At 46.0% G+C, this 27,153-nt stretch overlaps 1 protein-coding gene across 1 annotated transcript; it reads left to right on the top strand.

The window, feature by feature from the left end:
- Positions 1-260: 260 nt before the first annotated feature.
- CAVIN1 (caveolae associated protein 1) lies at positions 261-26,700 on the top strand. The gene is made up of 2 exons (XM_053361352.1): positions 261-1,087; positions 23,586-26,700. Exons 1-2 carry the CDS (start codon positions 662-664, stop codon positions 24,267-24,269), a joined length of 1,110 nt encoding a protein of 369 aa, XP_053217327.1. The 5' UTR covers positions 261-661; the 3' UTR covers positions 24,270-26,700.
- Positions 26,701-27,153: the final 453 nt, after the last annotated feature.

Raw genomic sequence — 27,153 nt, 5'->3', positions numbered from 1 at the left:
AGGAAACGCTCCACTTTGTGCAGGTCTGGCTGAAGACAGGGATCCCTTTGGGTTTGTCCCAGCCACACTTAAACATTTGCAGTTCTGTTCAGGGCTCTCGGTTTCTCATCAGCAGCTTTGCACAGAGCTTGTTTTGTTTTGTCCCCTGCCGCCACCGCCCTGGATTCCCCAGAAATCTTGCTAGGAATCCCTGCCTTCGTCCTGTCTATTAAAATCAGAGGCTGTTGAAGTTTGAAGCGCTGCATTCCTCTGCGAGTGAGTGAGCGAGCAAGCGAACCCTGCCTGTGCTCGCATGCTAAAGCCGTTGCCTCCTCTCCAACTATTTTAATCATTTCAGAAAAAAAGGGGTGGGTCTGCCAGGCATTTGGCAAGAGGCTCCTTTCCTCTAGTTGAGGTGGAGTCAGCCAATGGCCTGGAAGCTTGGAAAATTTTGCAGGACAGTTTCTCCGGACAGCTTTGCAAGGGTTGTGCCATTTCAATTGAAGCACACATCCACACACTGCGCTCTTGGCTTCTGGCTCGCCTCCCAGATCTGAGAGATCTCAGATTCAGCCTCCCCTTCTCTCTCTCTCTCTCTCTCTCTCTCTCTCTCTCTCTCTCTCTCTTGTCCCTGCAGTGTCAAACTTCTCCAGGCTCTGCTAGTCAGGACTCCTGAGCAACCATGGCAGACACCACCCTCCAGATCGTCGAGCAGCCAACAGTCTCTGAGGCCTCGGAGGAGCCAGCAGGTGAGACCGAAGAACCCATCAAATCTGACCAGATCAATGGTGTTATGGTTCTTACCCTTCTGGACAAGATCATCGGAGCTGTTGATCAGATTCAGCTGACCCAGAGTCAGCTGGAGGAAAGGCAGCAGGAGATGGATGGGGTGGTGTCCAGCATCCAAGGGGAGCTCGCTAAGCTCACGAAGGCCCACTCCACCACCAGTAATACGGTCAACAAGATGTTGGAGAAGGTCCGCAAGGTCAGTGTCAACGTCAAAACTGTTCGGCAGAACCTGGAGAAGCAAGCTGGCCAAATCAAGAAGCTGGAATCTAATGAGGCAGAGCTGCTGAAGCGCAGGAATTTTAAAGTCATGATCTACCAGGTAAGGCACCTTTTGATCTCTCCCGCTTGTGTCTTTTTCGGTTGGTGCGTAAGACCGTCCAGCATGATGGCGCCTCTTGCCTTCTATATGGGGCTTCCCAAAATTCCCATGCTACAGCATGCCATATATAGGAAATTCAGGACTTGTGTCATCACTGGAATCCTAAGGAGAACAAATGTATTGCCCAATTTTTTTGCGAAGATTCCAGAGTTCGCCTTAAATGCTACACCAGTGCAAACTTTGCAGGAATTTGCCAAAGAACCGTAGAGGGAGCTGGGGGGGGGGGAATAACCTGTTGTCTCGTGGCAGTAGAAAGCCATCCAGTGTCCTTAAAGCTACAAAGCCTGGAAATCCCTTTTTCGGTTTGTAAAATGTGCTTATTGGGGCAATCATTTGGGAAAGCAATCTGCACATTTTCACAGTTGTCTGTTAGAGAAGTAGCATTGCAGGGAGCACGCTCCGACTCTGCAGGTTTGGTGCTAAGTCAGAGCTCTCTGTCCCTTGGGTCTGTGCTTTCTACTTTCCCTGCAAAACTAAATCTGATGCAGTGTGGGTTACAGATTCTTTTGGCCCTGACCTTTCAGGCCCTGGAGCTTTTTCACCACTTCAGTGAGAGGTTGCTTTGTTCTGCTGTTTGCAGTCCTCTTTCTAACACGTTTGCTGGCTAGCCTTACAGACCTCCTAATATCAAACAGTTCAAAATAGGCAGCTCTGAACTATGCTTCCTATTCTGTGGCGGTCTGGCCTTTAATACCTGTGTTGGAGGAGAAGTGGGACATTATGAGATAGGTTGCCCTGTCCTGTAAGGACACACACACACACACACACACACACACACACAGCTTAGGACAGAAAACCTACAAAAATGTAGCTGCGTTTCTTACTATCGCAACATGAAAGGGGATCTAGTTATGTCTGGTTGAGGAATCTGGCAAGTAGCTGACGGATATAGCCCTCTGATTCACGGCTTGAGCATTCTCAATTATATCATGCCTCAAAGGCGGGAATACTCCAGTATATAAGGGTTATGAACACCACCAAACCAGATTTATAAATACACTTTATCGGAAGCCTTGTAGATTATGTTGAGGGAATTTCAGGCCCCACCAGTAGGAAAATTGTGCAGGAGTGAGGAGAGAGAAATGGAACATGCAGCAGCCAACGGAGGAGGGGATAGAAAGGAAAATCTGTTTGTGCTGTTTTATTTTTCAGGGCATTTTACAAATATGAACACAGATACTATTTTGGTTGAGATATTTCCTCTCCCCTTTCACTGGAGTCTAAACAGTTATGAGGCGGTGGCAAAATGCTCTTGGGTTTTTGTGGAAACCAGATCAGCAACCTGATCTTGAATAGGTTCTTGAACAGTGGAGCCTGGGGTTCCAAGTTGTGAAGGTGCAGGGATAGTAAACTTTGGACTCCGTAAAGCACCTTCAGGGTCTGGTTCCCCTAGAATGAACTCAATAGGGAACATGGGTGTGGTTCTGTTAGATGTTGGGTTACTGTGGTGCAGTATAGTGGTTAAGGGAATGAGCCAGGAGCTAGTTCAAATTGCAGCTCATCCCTGGGGGAACTAGGTGACAATGCACAGGTAACAAACCTTCAGACCTGCCTCTGTCATATGGGAATAATAATATTAACTTGTAGTACAGGATGGTTCTTAAGAATTTCTCAGAGAGCCCTGTGTGCAATAGAGAACTCCCATCAAAAGTGCTATATATACTATATATATACTAAGGCTGCAGCCCTATGTGTCCTTACCTGGAACTTGAAGTGAATTACCTTAAACTCAGTGGCAGTTGTTTCTGACTAAGCCCGCATAGAATTGGTTTAGCATTGGCATTATAATGTTATTTTCTCAGTGAATACCAGATATTGATCAGATATACAGGAGGTAAATTTCTCAGGCTATGCAGATAATGGGTTTTCCACCCACCTTGCCATTTTTCCTTTGGCCATTCAAGATATTCAAGGACATCCCAGTAAGCTGACATGTCTTGAATCACAAAAAAGATAAATAAAATATAAGGGGTCCTACCTGTGTTGGCCCATAAGAAAAATCCACATTTACTGAAGTGATTATTCAGTGATCCTGGTATCACACCACTAGACCAAATGGTATCTTCATTTTTTTATGATGATCGTTTTATTTTCTCATTTCTACCTCATGGTTGGAGACAACAGGGATTTTCTTTTTTTTGCGGACAACGGGAGGCATGATAAGGATAGAACCACTGGAAAGCCATAAGCCATGCAGATGGAAGCCATTAGTGCCTTTCCTTGTACCTCCACAAAGCAGCATTCCTTATATGCAGCTGCAATGCTGCCTACTATTTCTATTTGATATGTATTAGACTTTATATCTCACTTTTCCTACAATGGGTTCAGAGCAGCATGTTAACCTCACAATGATGTAAGAGAGGCTCGCAGTGGAAACCTGCTGGCATATTCTGATGTCTCATTGAGTTCCACAGGGCTTACTCTGAGGACAGCTTGTATAGGATTGCAGTGTGAGGGATGGTGACTTGCTGCAGCCACTCAGAGAGCTTCATGCCTGAGTTAAGGACCTGAATCCAGCATTTCCATTTCCAGATGTCACACTCTAGCCAGTGCCCCACCATGTTGGCTATTAGTAGGAGTAGCCACCTCATAGTTGCCCATTGTGGAGTGTTGGCATTTTCCAGCGGCTGAACCGTTGGCTGAAATATTGTGAGTCTGGAGTTCATATCCCAGCATTGCCCTTAAGAGTCACATGCATATAGTCTCACGTAAACATCCTTTGTTAACTTATCTTTGAAATGGGAATAATGATGTCCAACCCTGCAGGCCTATAGTAAATGAAGGAAATGTAGTGATGGCACAGGGTTGTGGTGGGGCGAAAATGAAATTAGACTCACGAAGGGCTTCTGTACACCATAAAGGGCTGCAGGAACAATGATTAAATGCTGCCCTTTGAAGTAAATAGAGAGCAAGCGCTTCCCTCACACGTAGCCCCATAACACAGTGATTAATCACAATGGACTGTAGGGGGCCTAGGAAAAGCTGGTGGTGTATATACCAGAACCTTGCCCTGTTGCAACAACTTTTCAAACAATGGGAGAAAATAGATTTGCTTTCAAAGGGGGATTTTTTCTCACTGAGGTCAGCCTGTACTGTTGCTGTGGATGCTTCTGGCACTGTTTGTTTTGTTTCAGAATTACTCTTGTCTTGCACGCTGAACAGAGCTTGCCATCTGGGGCGAGAATTGGGTTGCGCTGCTAAAATACTAACATTCCCTGTCCTGCAGCTATAGGACTAACACTCTGAAAACTCTCTAGGCAGGAGAGTTTGCAGCCTTCAATCTATGCTTTTGATTCAAGCTTTCAGAGAATCCCATCTAGGATGACTGAGTGGGGTGGAGGTGGGGCACTATATGAATACTGTGGAGTGGGGTGGCAGAGCAAGTTTGGCGCCATGATCTGGGTGAATTATTACTATCAACCACATCAGAGGCGGATGATTTCCTCAGAACTTATTAAAGCAGTTGCTTGCACGGGTGTGACTGTGAACATTGCAGGACGCACTTTCGTTGTTGCTTCATGCCCTCGTCAGAATTAGCAAATCAACATGCACCAAGCTCATGCGGCCTGAGTATGGCCTGGTGTTTGCTAAGGCTACTTGAGTACAGGGAGTGAGGACTGGCAGGTAGGAGTGCCAAGGTCTGCCCTCTACTTCTACTGTGTTCTATCACCATCACTTTGGTTGTCTCTAAGGCCCAGGCCACCTGACCTTGCCTACACAACTCACACTGCAGCTGACAATGATTCTGTTAAAAAAAATAAGAGTCTGAAGCATGTTAGGCAATACCTAGAGCACAGGAGACAGTCCTGAGGAGTCCTTCTTTAAAAACTTTGAAATAACTGCTTTCTACATTTGGGCATTTTAATGCATTAGACACTCAGGCTTGAGAGTCAAATGCTGGCTGATTCTTCAAATTCTCCTAGGCCACAGCCCTCACTGGCTCTGTTTTGCACCCCAAATATTTTTGCCTGGCTGTAACATGCCCTTCAACTCTGATAATGCCTCTTGCTAGCCTGGATGGAGGATAGAGAAGATTGTGTGATGGTGTGTAGAAACTAGGCTAGCATACGAAGGTGAAATGCAAATTTGTTCTTCTGCCACTTTTGCCTCTGATCCCACCCACCATTGCCATCTGGCCCTTGTTCAGAAGGGAATGTGGCCCTCATGCTGAAAGCGTTTCCCCCACCTCTGCAATTACACAATAGCAAACCCAGGTTTACCACTGAACGCAGGTTTGGCATTCATGATTTTCGCACAATACGTCTTTGCAGAGTCTTTACAATTTGAAGGGTGCACACTTAAAACATTGTAGATAATACTCCAAAATGCAATGTGTGAATTGCTCCTTTGTGAAAATAGAATCAGGGTGTGGCATTTGTTCTGGATTTATTCAATCTGGAATGAGTAGGTGGTGGTATGAGTACCTCTTGTGCTGACTCCTTGGAAATGCTGCTTGTTTTCCTGCCTGGGTCATTTGGAATTCCAGATCATTCACAGTCATTGACTCCTGTCTTTGGTAGTGCTGTTTAGATGCCAATGAGATGGAATTATTTTTCCACATCTTTCCGTTATTCCTTGCTTCTCCTCCCTTTGTGTGTGATGGTGGTGGTAGCATCCTTGGCTTCCAGTAAAACAGAGGGGCAGACCCCTTCTCACTTTTAAAGGCAGTGGTGGGAACTTAAGGCAAATAGGAGAAAGAGTTTGTTTTTCTAGATCTCTGTCTACATTTCCTATTTGTTCTGGCCACATGTAATCTGAAAGTTGTACTTACAAACACACCTATGATTTTGGAAAGAATGCCGAAGAAGCTTTCTTTGGTGTAAACACAAAAGTGTAGGTGGGTGAGGGAATGACTTTCTCTGCAAGACGATTGCCATGAATCAAGAGGAAGAGAGAACAATATGGGCTGCTGAAAACCCATCCTTGATCATCAGAAGCTGCACCCCAAGTCTCCCTTTGGCTGTGAACTACTGTCGGGCTGCCGGCACCTCTTCAAACTTTCCAGCAGAACCACAAGGTAGACAAAATTCTTGGAGATTTTCAGGGTTCTCTTATCTACGCCGTGTATTGAATTCATACACACAACCTTGATGACAGTCATTCTTTACTTCTGTATGCAAGCCCTTCATCTGTTCTGATATATTTACTTCCACACCAATTCCACAAGAGAAGAAGATGGTTCTTCATTTGTCCTATATGCAACAGGAGCAAAACTGCAGAGAGAACCATGATTTGGCCCAACCTGCATATGGACTCTGTGATATACATGTGCACCCATGCTCACACACTCGGGCATGTGGTTTGCAGTGTCAAAGGCTACCTCACCCCACCTATTCCCCCCTCCTCACTTTGGAGTCTACTGTAACACAGCAGCCTCTCTTTGTCAGAAGAACAACTGCAACTCCTGGATGCTGCAATGTGCTTTTGACAAATGAGTTTTTGTCCTTCGGTCGTAAAAATCCATCCCAGTTAGAGCCGCAGAAGGCCCTATAAGGCCATGCCTGCGCCCTCTCCTGGGAGCCAGCTGTGGGATTGTTCTATCTATTTTCGGACTCACTCGTGGCCTCAAAGCTGCGGTTCCCCAGTGACACCCAGAGAATTCAGCTTCATGGTTCCCATCGACACCATTTAAACAGCAGTATCTCATGATAATCTTTGGCTGCTAGCAAAAAAGGTTACTTTTTCAAATTTCTAAATGAAGAAAAAGCTCTGTATCTAGATGCATAGCATTGTTTCTCTGCCCACGTAGAATGCAGAATCTGAAGGATTTATTATTAACATGTTGCTGCTCTTGCTGTTTATTTTAAAGCAATTGAGGCTGGAAACATGGCCTTGTTGGAATGCTGTTTGCATTGTCGAAACAGATTGTGCAGTGCAGCAATAAACTGGCTCAGAACAAGGCAGCTTGATAGAAGGAAGCAACATTTCCCATTGGTATTCAAGATAAGATAAAGTTGGAAAGAGGATAAAAGTGGGGCATGGTGCCATAGTGGTACCTAAGTTGTAACGACAGCTACAACAATAATAGTACTTGTGGGCTCACAGAAATAAACGCAGCTTTTCTATTGGAAGTAATTACATCTCATTCCAGCCATGAACAAAGTTGTATCTTTTGCCAAACTTTAGACATCAAAAGGGTTTGCTATCAATCTCAATGAAATATTTATGGAGCCATTTTATTTCTATCCTCTCAATCAGCATTGTTTATCGAGTTGTAAATTCAGCAGCCCTTCCTTGAGAACAGGGCAAGAAAGCCTTTACATGAAGGATGGGGGCACTGTGGCCCTCCAAATGTTGTTTGACAACATCTCCCATAATCCCTGACAACTGTCCATGGCGCCTGAGGCAGATGGGACCTGGAGTCTAGCAACATCTTGAGGGCCACAGGTTCCATAGCCATGTTTTACTGAACCAGTTTCCTTTGGAGTCCAGAGCACTGGGACCATACGGTAGCTTTGTACACTTTTTCTCTTTCAACAAATGTACAAGCTGAGTAGGCTTTGCATAGGCACAGGCCATCGGTGCTAATTCCAAAGCAATAGAAGTCTAGCACCCCTAAACCCTGGAGGAAAGAGCACAGTAATAGTGTGTTTTGCATGTTCAGTCCCCAGCATATGCAAGCAGAGCTGGGGAAGATTCCTGTCTCCATCCCTGGAGAGTTGCTAAGGCAGTTCCCTGTGTCCCTGAAAACAGCTCTTTCACCAAATCAAAAAGTTATTTTACTTTGCCATGCCTTTTGCAACCACTGCCATGCAAAACTGATTTTCAGCCCCACCACAATTTTAGAATTGGGTTTGACATGACTTTAGTGTGATGGAGTCTCCTTCTTTGGAGGTCTTTAAGCAGAGGCTTGACAACCATATGTCAGGAGTGCTCTGATGGTGTTTCCTGCTTGGCAGGGGGTTGGACTCGATGGCCCTTGTGGTCTCTTCCAACTCTATGATTCTATGATTCTAGACAAAGAGCAGCTGCACTATCCATTAAGCAGGCACCTATTGTTTGACATCAACTGACAGGTTATAACAAGAGGAAGAGGAGCAAGAGAGAAGCACGCACATGCACTTGCACACGCTCTTCCCTGTGCTCTCTGGCTATAATACAGTTTGGGACAGTGAGAATTCATCACACTGAGGCTGTACTCATGGGTTTAGTGCCATGATTTATGTGAGATGGAGAAACGAGAAAGCGAAATGCACCAAAAGTAGAGAAAAGAACAAGTGAAGAAAAGCCATTTGGGGAAGACATTTGTTACCGGAGGAAATGGGCAGTCCAAAAAGTACTTTTGCATAAAAACAGACTTCCCCGAAAAGTTTTATTCTAGGTGCATTTGTTACAAAAGGGAACCAAGCCTACCTGTGGTCCCTTGTCAGGCTCCTGGAGTAAATTCCAAACCTGACAATGCCTGCAAAACAGAACAAAGACCAGAGCAGGAGGCTTTTGTTGATTTTGTATCATGTCGGGGGAAGGAAAAGCAGATTAAACATTTAGAACAGAATGCCACAGGATGTTTAGTCTGCACCTTGAGGCAGATATGGCTTAGGTTGGGGCGTGTGTGTCTCACTCCACCTTCTGCAAGCTGTCTGGTTGTGAGTTATGGATAGCTTCAGGGAGAAGGAGAAAGAAACTCCGGAATCAGTCAATTGACCTGTTTGCATTGAAAGATGGGATACACATTTGAAGCAGAAAGTGCATTAATTTTCAGAAGGAAATAAAAGTTATTTTTCGGTTGCAAGCTTTTAGGGTTGCAGCACAACCTCTTTCCTTTTTATCCCCAAGACCCTCCCTGCCCCTCCAAACAACCTTCAGTATCTGACAGATAAAAGCAGGCACAAATGTGGTCAGGTGAAATGAGAAAAAGACTAGCATTTACTTCAGTAATGAGGAAGGAAGGCACTTAATAGCGGTACATAGGAAATTCTGAAAAATATCAAATCACAGGAAGGGAAGCCTCTTGTTTTTGCAGCCTGCAAAAATCAGGGTGGGGTTCTTAAGCACCTGACAGGCCATAACTCATTGGTGGCGGGTTTGTGGTTACCTTGGGTGAATCACAAGTTCTTCAGACCTGGAATAGCAAGTCACCTGTGGCGAGTAAGAACGGTCCACGGCGAGACAAGAAAGGAAGCTTTCATTTCTTTGTGGGCTGAAAATGCCTATTAACATAGGTGTGTGAGAGCAGGGGCCTGTTACTTTTTGGGGGGATGAGGGAATTCTTTGCCCGGCTGCTATGGGCGCCTTTGCTTGCGCAACATCCCTGCTGCCGTGATATTGACTTGGCCTGCGCCTGGCGGCTGTGGCTGTGCTTACCAAGAAGCCTTTGGATCCCTCGATGGTGCCCACTGATCATTCCTTTTCCTCATCTTAGCCCAAGAGCATCCATGGACCATCGCCGGAGAGCATGCCCTTTGGCCTTTCACCGGAGAGCATGCCCTTTTTGGAAGACAGTGAGCCTTCTGAGCCTTCGGAAGAGACTTTGCCTTCTGAGAATGGGCCCTGGCCCCAACCAGCACAGGATGAGAAGGGAGGCAGCCACTCTGGCCCAATGGAGGCAAAGCCATCCACGGATCATACTGAGCCCCTTCTCCTGAGACTCTGAAAGCAGCTGACCAGGCCCCTGCGTAACGGCTGCTGGCCTCATTGAGACCCAGGGCCCTGCTCCTTCTGCTTGCAGAGAGGTCCTGGTTCATTTTAGCTTCTTGGTAGACCAGAGGGCGGGGCAGGAGGCTTCTGCTTTAACTGTTGTGTGCCTTTTTGCTGTGTTTGCCTCGCTGCCTCCGGAAGGGAAGGAGAAAAGGAGAGCAGGATACTCAGAGCTCTTGGGTGCTATGCACTGTTCAGTTTGTAATGCAGCTTATTGGGAGAAAGGGGGGAAGAGAGGAGGGCCACAAGCCCCACCCTTGGCCCCAACCAACTTTAGCCAAATCATGGCTTCCCATAGCCTTCTCTTAACAATTATAGGGCTCTCACAAAAGATCCCTCTGGTACACCCCCCCCCATTTTTCTTACTATAAAGCAGTATAAATATGAAATAATAATAATAATAATAATAATAATAATAATTAATTAATTAATTTTGAGCACTGTATGATAGTCTTGAACAAGGTACAGCTTCTCCTGTTGCTTTAGCTTATCTTTCCATGAAAGTGGGAGGGAGTCTGCAGCCATTTTGAAGCTCAGTGGGAGCGGATTTCGGGCATGAGGAATTCAGAGTAAGATCCAAAGGGCTGCTCATGGATACAATCAAAGATTGCATTGCTCCCTCTTTTGATGATGATTATTTTTATTCCTCATACTCACTGTAGAAATGATAACGATCAAAACAATGCAACTAAAGAACTAGGTTTCAATCAACAAAAGCCGGACACGCCCTCTTTCCTCAAATGAATATGTGCTTTTTCTTGCATGCATAGCCTATAGTTGGCTACAAATGTAGATGCTCCTGAGAAATAATTCTATGTGGTCTAAAACCCAGGGTGGAGAGTCCTCTCTCTCCACGCCACCTGACTGGCACCATTCCTTTGAGGAATTGTTGTGCTTTACATCCCACTGAGCTGAACACAAGGATATATTATATCTTCTTGTCCTCCGGAAACACCCTCTCAGGTCCTCTAGAGCTTCTTTTCTCCTTTTCCCCCTAACATGTTCCTGAACATCACCATCTGCTTAACTGCTTGGTTTGGCTACTGCAATCTTAGGGAGCTGGCAGAAGATGAACTAACAGGTACAAGCAGTTTGAGAATGGCCACAAGCTCTGGACACTCCAAGTAGACATTTCCCTGAGGTCAGTGCATGGGAAGGGGTCCAAGTGTTGGTGCCGCCTTGCTTCATGTGTGCTTTGAGCCTGGCAACAGGATCTACCTGCTGTATGTTAGCTGGCAAGTGACGTTTTCGAATCTGCCTCACTGTCGTGCAAACTAGCTTGCCCTGGCAAGGTGGCACATCTTGGCAGAGTCCTGCCCAAAGCAATGTGTGTGCCAATGGGTCACGTAAATGGAAATCAGCTCCTCTAAGTTTTTGGACAGCATCAAATTCAAGAGGTAGCAAAATTAAAACTGGACAAATCATGGGTCTTCTGAAAATCTAAAGTGCATTCTTCAGGGATTGTTTTGGGTCCGGAGTATGAAATAATAATGTATATTTGGCAGCCTTTGTACTTGAGCAAAAGGTTTGAATGAAACTAATGCTCCTCTTTAACTCAGCTCCACAAAATAAATATTTCATGGGATTTTGAGAGACATCTCTACAAGGTTTTTTTCTTGTTTCTAATCCACAGATGGGTAATCCCACCCCAGATCTATTCTGGTTCCCTAAGAATACCATATTTGAAATACTGTGGGTTGGAGTTGGACTGCTAGTTCCTATTGAAATCATTGGGACAGATTGGGCATGTCTAATGTAAGGCCATTGATTTCAGTGAGAACTAAGCTAATGAACTTTATCTGGAACGTGCTATGTGTGTATGTGTGTGTGTGTGTGCATCAGCCTTCCCTACCTTGGTGCCCACCATAAATTTTGGACTGCAAATCTGAGCCATCCAGCTGTCAAAATTTAAACTGTTGGCTCCTAAGAGCAGAGGCCTGTCTCCTATAGCTTAGGTTGCCTTGCACAATAACAGTGACTGGAACCATAATAGTAATCCAGCAGGAAGTTCTCCTGAGCAAGCTCTTGTGAAGTTCCCGAGCTTATGCAGGAGAATATTCTGCATTGTACCTTTTATCTTTGCTGTGCAGAAGTCAGCTACTATAAGGTTTTGCTTTTGTTTGTCTTTTTTTAAAAGAATGTTCTGTTCAAAGCTCAACATAGGCCCAGCTTCTTGTCCGAAGAAAAGTTTAGGGGGCCCTAGATCTCTTGCAGCATTTTAACGAACTCCTATTATTAAATCAGCTTTGTAAACAAACCCACAAAAAGTTACCAGTCTGTTTTTATTTATTTAAAAAAACCCTTACTAGCCTGCTGGGGACTCACAGAAGAAGCTGAAAAGAGCTCTGCCCCTCCCGCAGCTGTCCACTGGATTTTTATGGGGTGTATGGAAAAGTAGGGCATCTCCCCTTTGCCAGCCTGCTTGGTTTCTGTGCTGAGCCCAGAGGAGGGAAAGGGTGTGCCATTCTGCCTGAGCCAGCCTACTCATTGTGCTTCATCGAATTCCATGCCTTTGTCTGCATGCAGCTCCTTGTCACTTATCACTAGCAGCCAGCAAGTGTTTAAATACAAGGCTGTATTAAATGTAGGTGTGGCCTGCTGTTTTCACACTCAACGACTAGGAATCCTTGTGTTAGCATTTGCGTTCCCTGAAAGCAGGGCCCAGACTGAGGCTGACCCCATACAGGTAAATGAGTGGGCTGTTCTTCAGGGGTGTGACGCCACTGTGACTTTTGACAGATGCATATCAAGCAGAAATTCACCCAGATAGGGCTCTTTTTAGCCTTGAGGTCTAGCAATGGGAAAAGGAGGATCCTGTTGAACCTCAAGCCTGCTGTGCAGCTGTTAAAGGCATATAGAGCCCATGTCAGGTGCAGCAAAGCTGGCAACTGTGTGCTGGATGGACATTCCACATTCCATTTGGCGAAAAGAATGAGCAACCTCATATATGCTGTTTCTGGGCAGATCATCTTGGTAAACTGGAGCGTTTCCTGACCTACGGCTACATTTGCTGCTAGGAAATAAATTTATCATCTGCCTGATCCCAGTTGTAGGCTTGTTCCAGTTTGGAATTTTAGCTGTCCAACCACACCCTCACTGAGAGAGGAACGCAGATTTCAGATGCTTCTGTAGAGTGAAGAGCCTCATTATTTTCCTTGCTGGGCATAGGAGGCCCCCTCCTGGCGTATGTGTTTCAAATTCCTGCCTTAATCTCTCCCTCCTGAAGCCGCACCTAGCGGGCAAGGCCAGGGAGAGGAGAGAGGATGTGGAACAATGAAGTGCTTTGCTATGACTAAGAAGTACAGAATTCACACTCGGCTCCTTTGGAGGCTGGAGAGGAGCCAGGCTCCCAAGCAGATTTCTGTTGCTTCCAAATGCACATTTAAGAAGTCTCCCATACTCTGCTGGTCTGGGATGGGCAAGAGAAGAGGTAGGCAGATGGATAGCTAGATTGTACAGGTGATGAGATCTGTGTCTGTCTAATCTTCATCAAGATTTTAATCTGGAGAAGAGATTGGCCAATGAGGAGCTTGCTTTGGTCCCAGAAAATTGTTTTTTGTGTGTAGTATTCACCCTTGGGTTGGATAAAAATGCCTACTATTTATCACCGTTGTTGTTCTTGTAGAGAATTTATGGGCTGCCCAAGCTTCCAGGGCAGCACATAGATAAAAGAATAAAACATTACAATAACATTATCTCTCCAGGATATGTTTCTGTTTCTAGGGGTGATACCTTTCCCCTGCACTGCATGTGCTATATTTTCTTTCTGGGAAAATCAACTTTCTGTTTGGATGAAAGAATGGATGACAAACTATAAATAAAGTGGTTTTCTTTCCTGCACCCTCCAGAGAACAGCACATCTGTTGTTGCTGCGATTGTAGTGTAGAACCTAGTTGTATCAAATGTCACAGGCATAAGTTTGATATTTGTGGCAGCAAGCAATGTCACTCTCCCGCAGTCCCATCTGCAAACCTTGTGCCATTTTTTAAAAAAAGTTTGTATTTTCATTCATTCATAATGCAATTAGGGATGCAGTCATATGCCTACTAATTTAGGAGGCATTACCCAACAGCATTTCTGAGTAAACATTGAGAGAATTGAACTACAATACTGTGCATGCTTGCTTAGAGTAAGCCCAAGTGAGCTCTATGTAATTTGATTTAAACTACATAAGGAAAAGTAATGCAGCTGAGGTGGAATCCTAAACATGCTTCCTAGGAAGTAAAGGCCAAAGTTGAATTTGCACAGTAGATGTAACAGTGCCCTGATTTTCTTTTTAAAATTAAAAGCATCTATAGAAAGTTGCAAATTTGATCTAAATAATATAGGATGAGGAAAGGTGCTTAACATTTAACCCTCCAGCTGTTTTTGCACTCAGAATACCCTCTCCCCCAGCTGCTGTTCCCACACAGGATATGTTTGGCATCCCAATTTACATTTTGTGTAGTTTTGGTTTACTAATGAAATAGGGATGAAAGTAGGGAAAGGTTGGTTTTTCATTGGAAAAATGGATAGTAGCTTTTGCTTATTAAATTTTAATTAATTGGGTCAAAGTCAAGCAATGGGTGGTATTCAACTAAGTTTCACTCTGAGTAGACCCATTGAAATTAGTCATATTCATTAATTTCAGAGCAAAACCTAGCTGAATACCATCCAATAAATAAAACCCTTTCGATCAGTTGACAGCTCATTTTACAGGTCAAGCAGTACAGCAATGCACCAGTCCAGCATAAGAGCTGCTTTTTAAAAAAAGGAAGGAAGGAAGGAAGGAAGGAAGGAAGGAAGGAAGGAAGGAAGGAAGGAATGGTGAACACAAGCAATGTTACTTCTCCACCAAATCTGTGCCATGCCATTCTTTGAACCTTTTCTTTCCCATCCATTATTATTTGGAAGCCGAACACTCTCCCTCTTCAGTGCCAGAGTGCACAACAACCCTGGTTCTTTCTCTCTCTCTCTCTCTCTCTCTCTCTCTCTCTCTCTCTCTCTCACACACACACACACACACACACACACACACACACACACACAATAAATGGCAATACAACTATTTCCCCTCTCTCAGCTTCACACAAAAATTATTACAGGTAGATTTGGTATCACACTGTTGTCCTTGATTGGAGATTTAGGACACCATCACACAAAGGATGGAGACAGACAAAAAACAGCATCCCACAGCTGTGGTACAAGTCTGGCTTTGCAACTAAAATGACAGATGTGAATACAGTCGAACCTCCATTTACGTAACCCTCTGGTTATGTAAACTTCGGGATGCGCACGTGAAAATCTCACAAGTATTTTAACGGGTTTCACCCGCATGTGCATGCACAGAAGCGGTCCTCAGGTTGCAGAAACCTCGGGATCCGAACGGACCTCCGGAACAGATTCCGTCCGCAACCGGAGGTACCACTGTATACTGTTCAGGCAACTCTTTGCTTTTTATTTTATATTTAAAGTTCATGCATTTACCTATTCATTCATTGCATTGACTCTATATTTTTCAAAAAGGAAACTTCTTTTTAAAGCACAAAAAATGGGTGACGAGGGAGTTTCTTGGTGGCATCACTGGAGGTCCAGGTTTGCAGTGCTGTGACACCCCCCCCCCGACAAGACCATGATACTGTAGAATATGCACATTTGGCTTGATCTCATTGAGGACCCAAGTGCTTTGGGTCATTTTCTTGACCCAAATATTAAAATATGGTAGTGACATAAGTTCACTGGCTGTCTGGATAAGCCCATATTTATTTGGAGCTTGAAACCATGCCCCTTCCCTCCTCTTGAAGCCTGAATTGGGCTGACAGTGCCGTTGTTTTTGCTTCTCTCATGCAACCGCACTCTCAGGCCTTTAGCTGTTCCCTACGCCTCCGCCACCCCCAGTTTCGTAACGCCAGGCCCCACCAGGCTGGGAACATCACTCGTCTTTGTGTCTTGTTGGCCTTTTATACATGAAGGGGAGTGTTTATATGTGTTGTAGCAACCAGGCGGTTTGAGTGTGCCCATAAAGACTGCTGGATCAGTGACTCACTGCTCAGGAACGTGGACTTGGATGGGGAACACATGGAGGGGGAAGCAGGAAGGAAAGCTGTCCTGTGGAGCTCGCAAGTTGGGAGGGAGTGATACACAGCTGAGCCCTTCTACTTTGCCTCCTTGCAGCTCACATAAAGGTGTACCCAGCCTTCCCAGGACCTGGAAATTAAGGACTTTGGAGTGCACAAGCCAGACTCCCTTCTTTCCTTTCTGTGTGCGGCAGACAGCAGAGGTGGGGTAGTGAGGGTCTGCAACAGCACTCCCTTTTGAGTCTATATTGCTTCCAGGACAAAGGAGTCAATTTGCTCTTCCTTGTTCCTCCCAGTAGATTCCAGTCCCCTTTTGTGCCTTTGGTTGTGTACGCACACAAACAGCAGCCGATGAATTCATGGTGGACTAGCATCCTTGCTTGCTAATTTTCAAAGTGTGCTCTTGACAGGGAATCCTGGGTTCCTCTTCCTCAGGAGCGAATAAGTTTCCTCAGTGGGGGCATCACTGTTGGCAGGTAAGCTTCCCTAAAAGGCAGCCGGCCCATCTACTCCCAAGCTTCATCTCAATGCACAGCCATAGGGGGAATGTTGGATGCATTCCATGGCACAGTCTCAGGTCACACAAGGTAACGGCTATGAGACCCAATCCAGGCCCCATGTGAACTAAGTACAAGCCCTGGAACAGGCCTCAGTTTCCTTCTGCAGTGCGCTGAGGGTTTCATGGCATACATGCAGAGGTTCCTTATGTGGAAAGGGTACCCTGATGGCATAAATTTATTGTTTCCGAGTGGCAGGCTGTGTGTCTTACTCACGTTGTTGGTGGACTGACTGGGAGGGTTCCAGACTGCCACTTTGCAGGCCATGCCATGCTAGACCCTTTGTCTGGCAAGCCCATCCTTTGTCTGGTCAATTTTACTGCTAAAGAACAAGGAGTCATTTTGAAACCACTGCAGAACTGAAATGGACTATGCCAGGAATTGCTTGACCAAAACTAGCTAGAGCCTCTCTTCAACAGATCTGCTTGTCATTTGTATCATCATCATCATCATCATCATTAAATTTGCATCCTTATATCTCAGGGTGGTTCACAGCATAAGAATACAAGATAAAACACAGTCTAGGGTGCACATGGATGCGCTCATGTCAAGTGTGCTCTAGCTTTGCTCTAGCTTAGCAGTTTCAGTCACAAATGCCTCCACTCAGAATCCAGTGTGGACTGTACCAACTGTTCCCAGAGCATATTGGGGAGGGGGCGTGGCAGGGGGGCCAGATTATTTCAAACATACTATCAGAGGTGTGTTTTTTTGAGAGAAAATTCTCTCAAAATCCCCACCCAAGACTGTGCTGCTTCCGGTCATCCATCCCTTTTCCTCCCCCTTCTACCACAAATTTAAATGTGGTAGTACAGAAAGCCCCACCTGTTCATGCCAGTTTTGAGAATACTTCCATTGCGTTGTTGTGTTAGAATCATAGAATTGTAGAGTTGGAAGGGACTACGAGGGTCATCTAGTCCAACCCCCTGCAATGCAAATATTTTGTCCAACATGGGGCTTGAACACATGACCCTGAGATTAAGAGTCTCGTGCTCTACTGACTATGTGCCTTCTCCAGTTTTTGTTTGTATGCACACTGGCAGTGGGATAAGTCTGTATATTCTTGCATACTTTGTTGAATGCTGAGCATTGTAGCTGCTGTTGGTCATAGCTCATTTCCATTTAAGTTTAAACAGTAGAGCTTGACAGATGGATGGTCTTGAAACTTGCAGGTTTGAAACCTTGAGGACTTGAAACCTGCAGCTCTTTAAAAGAACAAAAGCTCAGAATCAGGATTCTGCTCTGCATGGCAGACCATGTTTCACAATTTGTGGTGTAGTAGTTCATCATGTGTGCCATAAGCCGGGGGCAGTCAAGATGGGACCTACGTGCAACAGAGGGGCTGTTTGGAACTCGCCCTTCCTTGCACCAATGTTGTGAAGCCAAGAAGGAGCCGATAAGGATCAGAGCCGTCCGGATATGGCCGGCTTCCAGGTGTAGCTATGCCACTCTGGAGAGGGGGGCAGCTTTTGTTCAGGCTGTCATTGTGTGACTTCCGGGGGAAGGAAGTGATTCCTGGTGTTGCTGGTCCAGCGGTGGCCAGAGTCTCTGGGAGATGAGGAATTGCCCTTGCAGGTGTTGTTGTGGAGAAAATGACTGCCCTTGCTGGATTTGGGGGCTGGGAGGTGGTGGGATATCCTGATTCCGAAGAACCACCCTTTCCCCCCAGAGTCCACATGTGAAGTTTGTCCCAGATTTGCAGACTTTATTACTAAAGCAGATGTTGGCGCTGCGTAGCCAGTAAAAGACTGGAAAACCAGGGCAGCTTGTGTGAGTAAACAGCAGAGAAAAAGTGATTAGAAAAATCACTTCTGCTCTGTTTGATTGTAGAATGGGTACTCTCAGTGCCAGAAACTGAGAATCCAAGATTCAAAATCCCACTAAATAACTATTTCTAAAGTTTCCGTTGTTGTTGTATGATGGGGTTTTTCTTTACCAGCCTTTGCTAACCTGGTACTCTCCGGTGGTTTTGGAATACAACTTCCATCAGCCGCAGCCAGCACAGCCATTCTGTACAGTTCAGCACTGGACCTGGTTTTTCTCAGGCATTGCACTGCTTGTCTGGCAAACACGGGTCACCTGCAAACCTTAAAACAGTAATATCTGCCTGATACCTGATGAGGACAACACTAAAAGTACCACCATATCCAAAAACAGTTTGTCAGAGCATGTTGACCTGTGTAAGAACTGCTGTAGTCATTTCATTACATGCCAGATCGATTATTTGAGATGTTATCGCAGTAACAACAGCCCTATGAGGTAGACAAGTGCTTTTATCGCTGTGTTGGGGCTGAAAGTTCATGGCTTACCTACAGCCACCAGCTGAACCCATGCATAAGAGAAAAAAGGTCTGAACTCCTAGTTCAACACATTCTGTTATCACTATGCTACTTAAATAGCCAAAGTCCACGTTAGAACCCGATTCTGTTCTCATTTGCAAAGCCATCAGCCCAATCCTCTGGACACCTGTAAAATGGGTGTCACTGTAGCCACATACACACTGTTGAAAGCTACTTGTTGAAAGTTACTCTAGGTCTAGAATATTTGACCAGTGATGCTAATGCCCTACCGTGCCTCCTTTCTTCCAGCGAAGATCCTCAGGGGATTGCCTTGTGCAGAATGGCTTCTACCATGACTGCCCCTTTAAGGAGGCCCCAGTCCTCCTTTCCAGGAGACAGTCAGGCAAGCCCAAAAGAAGAGCAGAGTAGGGAGCAGCTGGCACCACCAAGACCTAATGAAGGGCTCTTGGAGCTCAGAAATTTAAATAGCCAAGAGGTAGTAATCAGGAGTGGAAGAAGTCTGGCTTGATGAAGAAGGAAAGAGAGGAACAGAGGCCTGAGGGACAGCCATCTCTAGTATCCAGTGCAATTTCTTTCTCAGCCCGGGCATGGGGGACCTAACAAGAGGCTCTCCCTACCACCCTAGTACTCTTGGTAGAGGATATTGGGGAACCTGGCCATTTGAGTGCCCATTGGGTGTCCTTAGAAGACACCAACAAGAGGACTGATCCCTTCCCTATATCCCATAGAGCTGTGGGAAAGGGGCTATTGGGGTGCCCCACGCCCCACAAGCTAGAAATAACCCATTGTGAACCACCAAAGATGATTGGGACTGGGGTGAACTCCTGGTGTCTACAGCAGATATCATTGGGGAGGACCCAGGCATGGAGAAATGTGAGAGAACTTTCTGAGAAGGTTTTGCTGTTGCTTTGATAGTTTGTAAAAATTTGGAACTGTATTACCCAGGAAAAGGTGTGTGAGATTAGGGGCCTTGCAGCAAGGGCCGCAGCTCAATCCATCTGGAGCTGTTGCACTTTGCTTGCCCTGCCTTGAGTTAGGACTCATATTTGAGCATATTCACCCATAGACTGTGGGACAGTCAGTGTGCCGGTCCCTTTGGGCAATGTAGCTCTGTCCCAGCTTAACACCTGCAGGGCCTTGTATGATATATCCTCCATGCAGCACCTCAGTTGCATTGCTTGCCACACCAGTGCAGCTCTCTGGACGTTTTGCTGTATTGATGCAACCCCACAAATCGTAAGCTTTTCTTTGTCATGTTTGGACCCTTTCCTTCCTCTGAGGAGCTCAAGGTGGCTACCTAGGGCTGTCTTATTTTTTTATTGTAACCAACGTGTGAGGTTGTGAGACAATGACTTGCCCCATGCAAGCCAGTAATCTTCACAGATACAAGAGGATTTTCAGCTTGGTTTTTTTCTCACATGTCAAGCCTGCATTCTAGCTACTGCTGCAAAACAAAGAAGCCCAAACCAGTCTGTTGAAACGCTGCCATTAGTCACGTTGCTTGAAAGGGTGGTGACCAGAAATGACTTCTTAAAAAATCATTTATAAAGCAATCATAGCAGCATTACGGTGTAATAGCACTATACTTCTCTTTCATTTAAAAACAGTATAGCTGGGAAAGCATTTTTGCACTGATTAAAAGATTGATTTAAAAATAAACGGGGGTCATAAAGTGGCCTAAACCACAAGGGCTATAGTGGATGCGTGCTTAACTTCAATTGTGAACCGCCCTGTGATCTTTTGATGAAGGCTGGTATACAAATTTAATAAAGAAATAAAATGGTCTCACCCACCACTGCTATATTGTACCCACTGTGCCCCAAATAGCATGGCAACTGAAAACTCAGTTGCAGCTCTGATAGTAGCTTACAGCAAAGGAGAAGTTTGGGGTCAGTATGTAGGAGTCATAACACCCTTCAACTGCTTGAATTAGGTTGCCAGAGAAGACCATAATACACCAGTTTTTAAAATTTGTAATATCCTAATTCATTATTTTCGGCATTATAGCAGTCAGATAGTGTGAATGCCTGACGGCTTAAAGAATGAAACAGACAAATTACCAGCGCCTAACTAGGAATTTCAAGCAGGGTAGAGTTTGCTTCGTTCAGGAATTCCCTCTGCAAAAGGCAGGGACAAAAGACAGTTTGGGCTTTTGCTGGACAGACTTGAAGAGGGTCTTAAAAATGTTCAAGTTTCCCAAAATCACAAGGTTCTTCATTCGGCAGAAGAGTTTTCTGCGTGGGAACCTGGAATTGTCAGTGTTCTGTTGCCTTTCCTCCTGTGCCTCGTTCCCCGTTTTCCCTTGGGCTTGGCTCGTGACTTTTCCCAGCAATTCCCTACCTCCCCCCTCTCCTCTACTTTTCAAATAGTACCATTCCAGGAGTCATAAATCTGCCTATCTTTCAGCCCCAGTCCCAACGCTGTGTACGGCGGTGGCTATTTCCAGCGCGTCCCAAGAATGCCAAGCGGGGGATGCACGCTATGTGCTGCTTGGGTGAAAACCAATATCAGTTCCAATCTGCCCCCTCCTCACCCACATGCCTGCCTGCACGCTTTCCTTCTGCATGCAGGCACACCATGGCTGGGCCGGGCTCTGTTCAGAGAGGAACAAGAAGTTGAATTAACAGCAGAAGGTTTGGTCTAATTCTGATCTGAGGTGGCATCCCAATATCTAGGAGGCACCACTTCAAACTGCCTTGTGGGGGGTGGGGGCAGCAGAGGATAACATAATTGTGAGTTGCTTCATGCAAAAAAATCTTCCCATCTAGAAGACTGGCATGTCCAGGAGACCAAGCTAGAACCTTTCCCCCTGAGTTTACTGCATAAAGAGATTATTATTCTTTGCATGGTAGAGTGTACATGTCATGGGAGCCCCCACCCTGAAATGGTACAGTCCTGACTTAGGATGACCAATGCAGTGAGAACAGGTCTGTCTGCAGCTAGGAAATTGATGGGGAAATGCACTGGAAAGCGTGGGTTGAACAAATGGTTAATGGGAAGATGTGTATACTCCACAACAAGCAAATCAGGGTGAATGCTCATTGTCATATAAATGTCCCGCAAACAAATCAGAACGAGTGCAAGCAAATCAGAGTGTATGCCCAATAAACAGGTTGTTTGGAGGCGCCCATTACTATTCAGGGCCTATTACTGAATTACAGTATTTCCTAATCATAGCATCCCACTTTCCTTTTTTGCTGCTTTGGGCAAGTGCTGTATCAGACTATATGCACCAGAGGGCAGCCTTGACTTTCAGCATTTTTTTCAGGCAAGTGCCACAAACTTAATATATTAGTCATGGTGTCATTCTCCACTATGAACAAATTTTCTGACAATAACAATAACTTAGTGTAACTTAAAGCAAAGCATATATGCTTTGAAATGGTCACATACTCTTCTCCTGCATAGGCCTGCCTCTATTTCACCTCCTTTCTCTGTTGTTTCCCTGTGCTTATTATGGATTGTAACTTCCATGATGCAGGGACCTGTCATGCCTGTTTTCTTAAAGTGCCAAGGACATAGATGGTGATAGACAGATTTAACAATAATGTGGAGGAGGTGGAAGAGGCTTACGGGGTGTGTGTGTAGTTTTGCTGCTCTTAGCCACTCTCAAAAGTTGATTATAGTTCCTTATTTTAACAATTTCCCCCTAACTTTACTGCACCTTAGTAGCTCATAATCCAATTACAGGCTGTCTGCTCACACTGTGAACTATCAGTCCTCATGCAGCACATCAACCACGAATTATAGTCCAATCAGGATTATGAAAGTGTCTGCTTTTGCAGCATGCCTGAGAAAACAACAACATAAACCAGTGAGGGTTTATGTCTATCAGGGCACACGACGCAATATAAATTGGCTTGGTATAGCTTGTGCCCCCCAAAATTGTACATTGGAAATAAAGGAAACTCTAAAAAATGTTCACAAAATGTCACATGATGAGATGGATGTTTTCCCAAACGCTGCCACAAACAATAAGCAGTAAGTACCCACAAAACTTGTGCAATCACATTCTTCACAACTCTGAACAGTAACAATATATGTGGGAGAGATAATTATAGTTTTGCCATGGTCAAAATACTGCATTGGACTGCTCTGAAAAATGTGCTGTCTTAAAGGGAGAAAGTCCTTTAGTGGTGGGGCCAGTGCTGGGTTGGAGAAGGTTTCTGCAAGGTGGGCTTCTTCCACATAGGCAGGCCCTACAATTAGGCAGCAAGAAACAGCCTCAGGCAGCAGCAGTCCCTCCACTATTCTCAGCTAATCTCCTAAACCAGGTTTAGGGGACTCTTAGCCTTCTAGATGTTGCTGAACTAAAAGTCCCATCAGCCCTAACAAGCATGGCCAACAGCCAAGATTGATGGGAGTTGTAAGTTCAACAACAACTGGAGGGCCAAAGGTTCCCCACATCTGCCCTAAACCAGTCTGCCACCATTAGGTTCAGTGGAGGCTGTTGTCCCATCACCAGTGTTGAAATGATTCAATTGCCAGTGCAGGAGATGGAATGAGGGGCATCACCGTCTCCTTTGCCCCATTCAAGATGTGCACTCTGCAGCCCAAGAAAGCAGCAGTTGCCCTAGCCACCTGCCAGAATTGGCCCAGATAAACTTCTGGTCACAGAAGCTAAGAGGTTTCCGTACCCCTGGTCTGCACTGATCAGCAATAGCTCTACAGAGTTTCAGGTAGGAGATGTTCCCAGCTTTAGCTGGAGATGCTGGGAATTGAACCTGGGACCTTCTGAGCTTCAGCCCTTCCTCAAGAGAAAAGAGACACTTGTTAGTTGATGTAGGGAAGAATTGAAGACTCCTTCAGTGGGGATTGCTTTCTCTCCACAGCACAGGGAATGGGGCAGCCAGCATTAAGAATCTCATGATTTCATTCTTGTGTCTTGCAGGATGAGGTGAAGCTGCCAACCAAGCTGAGCATTAGTAAGTCTTTGAAAGAGGCGGAAAAAGAAGGGGAAGAGGTTGTGGTGGATGAGGAGCACCCTGAAGAGGAACATATTGAGCTCTCCTCAGACGAAGAGGTGGAGGTGGAAGAGATTATTGAGGAGTCACGGGCAGAACGCATTAAGAGGAGCGGCATGAGGAAAGTGGATGACTTCAAGAAGGCCTTCTCCAAAGAGAAGATGGAGAAGACTAAGCTGAAGACCAGAGAGAACCTGGAAAAGACCAAGGTGAAGACCAGAGAGAACCTGGAGAAGACCAAGCAGAACCTGGAGAAGACTCGACACAACTTGGAGAAGAGGATGAACAAGTTGGGCACCAAGATTGTCACCAATGAGCGCAGGGAGAAGATGAAGACCTCCCGGGAGAAGCTGAAGAAGTCCTTCACTCCTGACCACGTGGTCTATGCACGCTCCAAGACAGCTGTCTACAAAGTACCACCTTTCACGTTCCATGTCAAGAAGATCCGAGAGGGGGAGGTGGAAGTGAAGGCCACTGAGATGGTGGAGGTTGGTGGGGATGAGGCAGAGAACACAGATCTGATGAGGGGTGAGAGCCCTGAGATGAGCACCCTCTTGCATATTAAAGAAGAGGCGGACACGATGCTGGCAGACAAGAGTGACAGCGAGTGAGGCTAGAGTGGCATTGGAAGACCATCAAGAGCTGACCATGTAATCTTTCACGTTTCCCCTTTTTGGCCTCACATGGGTGTGCACTCACACACACACAATATATATATATATATATATAGATCTTGCAGCCCTGCCCCCCAAATGCGGCACCAAGGTGCATTTTTGTATATTTCTGTTTCAGCATATAGAGCACAGGACTTCATAGCAATCCATCAAACACCATTCCTACGACCGAGAGCTTGCTTTGCCTGCCAGCCTGCTGTGGCAACACCCCTCGCCCGCCCACCCCAAGGTGCTATCAGCAAAGCAATCCATTTGCATGCCCAAGAAGCATGCTGCCTCTTAACTATTCTCCTTGGAGCTCAAGAATGCTTCCAGGGACCAGAAGACAAGATTGGACGGACAGAAGGAAGAGCAGCGTGGTGCAGAACCGAAAGAAGGAAGGGTTTGGCACAGTACTTTACTGAACTGGGGGAGGAAAAGTGACTGGGGAGGGATGCAAATGTAATGCCATGCGATGGTGCAAGAGGGAGGTCTGTGCACCCCGCAAACCATTTTTCAAGAGATTATTTTTTATGCAGTCACACTCTAAGGGCCTTATATTTGCACACATGAAAGAACAGCAGCTGCCGCTGGGCACGCTGAAAGGAGGAGAGGAGAGGAAAGGTGTCGAGGCAGGGTCCCTTCCAAGCTATTTGGGCTGTTCGCTGGGTCTGGCCAGGAGCCATGCTTGCAACATGGCTCCTGTGGTCAGTGCTCATTTCCTGGGTTATGGCATGGTGGGGAGTGGCAGACCAGTAGGTGTGGCTGTGAAAGAGGACAGAGAGCACAGAGAAAAGGTGGATTGTGAGTCTTTGGCTGCAAGCAAAGTGTTAATAGCAAGAGCCAAGAGGAAACTCTTGTCCGGTCAGCCAGCCACCTTAACCCTTGTCCCTGAGCTAGATCCTGCGCACTGAAGATGGCTTTCTGCAGTGCCTGGGTTCCAGGTCAACATCTGTACCTTCCTGCTAGGCTGACTTGCAGCAGCCCATTTTTAACTCGGGCACTGCTATTTGGGTGCTCTCCAGTGGGGTACCCATATGGGTTTGCTGTCGTTACATTGACTGAACTTGCTGCTTGGGGAGGGCTGTGGGGAGGGGGCGTTCAGTGACCCAAGACGTCTTCGTTGTGTGGGTAAGGTGCTTCTCAGCACTTCCTTATAGCTACCTCTTTGGGCTTCCCCCCCCTAAGTTTGTGGGTGAGCCTGAAGCCTCACTTTTTTCCCCAAGCACCACCAAAAAGAGGCTTCTTTCCATGATGTTCAACACATGCAGCTGCCTACACACACACATCTCTGGCCCACCAATTCATGAAGTGGTTGAGCAGCCCCCTCTTCCCCCCCTCCTGCTGCGATTATCCCAAGCTCCCCTGTGGGATCAAGGAGGGAAAGTCGGCAGCATGCTCGGTCCCCAGCAGCAAACTCTGCCAGGGTTCCCTTGGCAGTGGTGCCAACAGGGCAAGATTTTGGGGCAGACATCTCAACAGATTGAGGTGGGCCCCCAAACCTAGCAAAGGCAGCTTCATCATATTTTGAAACAAGTAATGTACATTGCCACCTGCAGCAATGAAGTAGTAATGCATTGCCATATAAGCTAAAAGGCCATTAAGTCCAGAGCCTAAAACAACCTACCAGTGACACTGTACCTCCACCATTCCATGCCCAGCATTTCCACCACAACCTATACCAATGCTGCCTGCTCTAGCAACTCAGCCAGTAGCTTGGCTGAGCCATCCATAGCCCGATAAGGAGGTAGAGGTGTGTGTGTGTGTGTATAGGGATGTTCTTACTCAACCATGGAGTGTGCAAGCTCCCACCACACTAGAGTTTCCAGTGAGCCTTTCTGTTCTTGTTACATTGCTGTGGATCTTGCGTCCGGGAGAGGACAGGAGTGCCCAGAGTACCAGATATGCTTGGACTTTTCTTAAGGCCATCACACATAGGGCAGAGACCACACACCACTCTGGGGCGAGAGCAAGGGGCAGGGGGAGGGTTGTGCCAAGCTGCTGCATTGTTCCTTTTCTAAGACTGCATCCTGGTGAGCAGCATGACTAATAAACTTCCTTTTCTAAAAGAACAGGTGTGAGGTGTTTGCAAGGGGCAGGGGGGAGAGCGGCATCAGGCAGGTCACTCAGGCAGGTGCAGCGCAGCACCAAGCCACACACATTAAGGGGACTTCCAGGCTCGCTTTGTTTCAGGTGGGATTCAGTCACCGCCAAATTCAGGTTGTGCAGCGAAAGCCGACCTGGTGCTCTTGCTAACCATACTTTCTGTGCCGTAAGGAAAGCAACGGTAAAACACTGGAAAGTGGGATAGTGGTTTCTTGACGCAATATTGTATAACGTCACTGCAAACAAATTAGAATGAATGCTCAATAAATAGCCAACATCATCTAACCTCCCTGCAGACTTTGTGCACACAAATCGGAATGAATGCTCAATAATTGGGGTGTCTGAAAGAAAGCATGATTATTATTTTTTATTCTTTAAGTAAAGGCTACATTAAGGCAATACCTTTAACAGGCCAAACTCGCAGAGTAGGTGTGCAAGGTTTAAAGTTCTCCAGAACTTTTCATAACAAGCAAAACTGGGGGATGGGCACTATTGCTGAAACCATGGAACCTGTATTTAGCATGTGAATTGGGGGGTGGGGGTCAAGTGTTCTTAACAGTGCCATTTTTTTATTTTGAAAGGAATGCAGCCAGTTGGAAGCTGTTTCTAGGGAAGAGAGGCAGGCTAAATCGCAACCTCTCCTCCCTTTCTGCGTCCTGAGGAGAGGCTGGATAGGGGGAAGAGGCCTTCTAGGTAAGAAGACACAGAGGGTGGCACTGCTTTCCAGCTTCCTCCT

This window comes from Podarcis raffonei, chromosome 13 (assembly GCF_027172205.1).
Source record: "Podarcis raffonei isolate rPodRaf1 chromosome 13, rPodRaf1.pri, whole genome shotgun sequence".
Lineage (NCBI taxonomy): Eukaryota > Metazoa > Chordata > Lepidosauria > Squamata > Lacertidae > Podarcis > Podarcis raffonei.
Note: the sequence above shows the minus strand (reverse complement) of the source record. Positions and strands in the feature narration are given on the sequence as shown.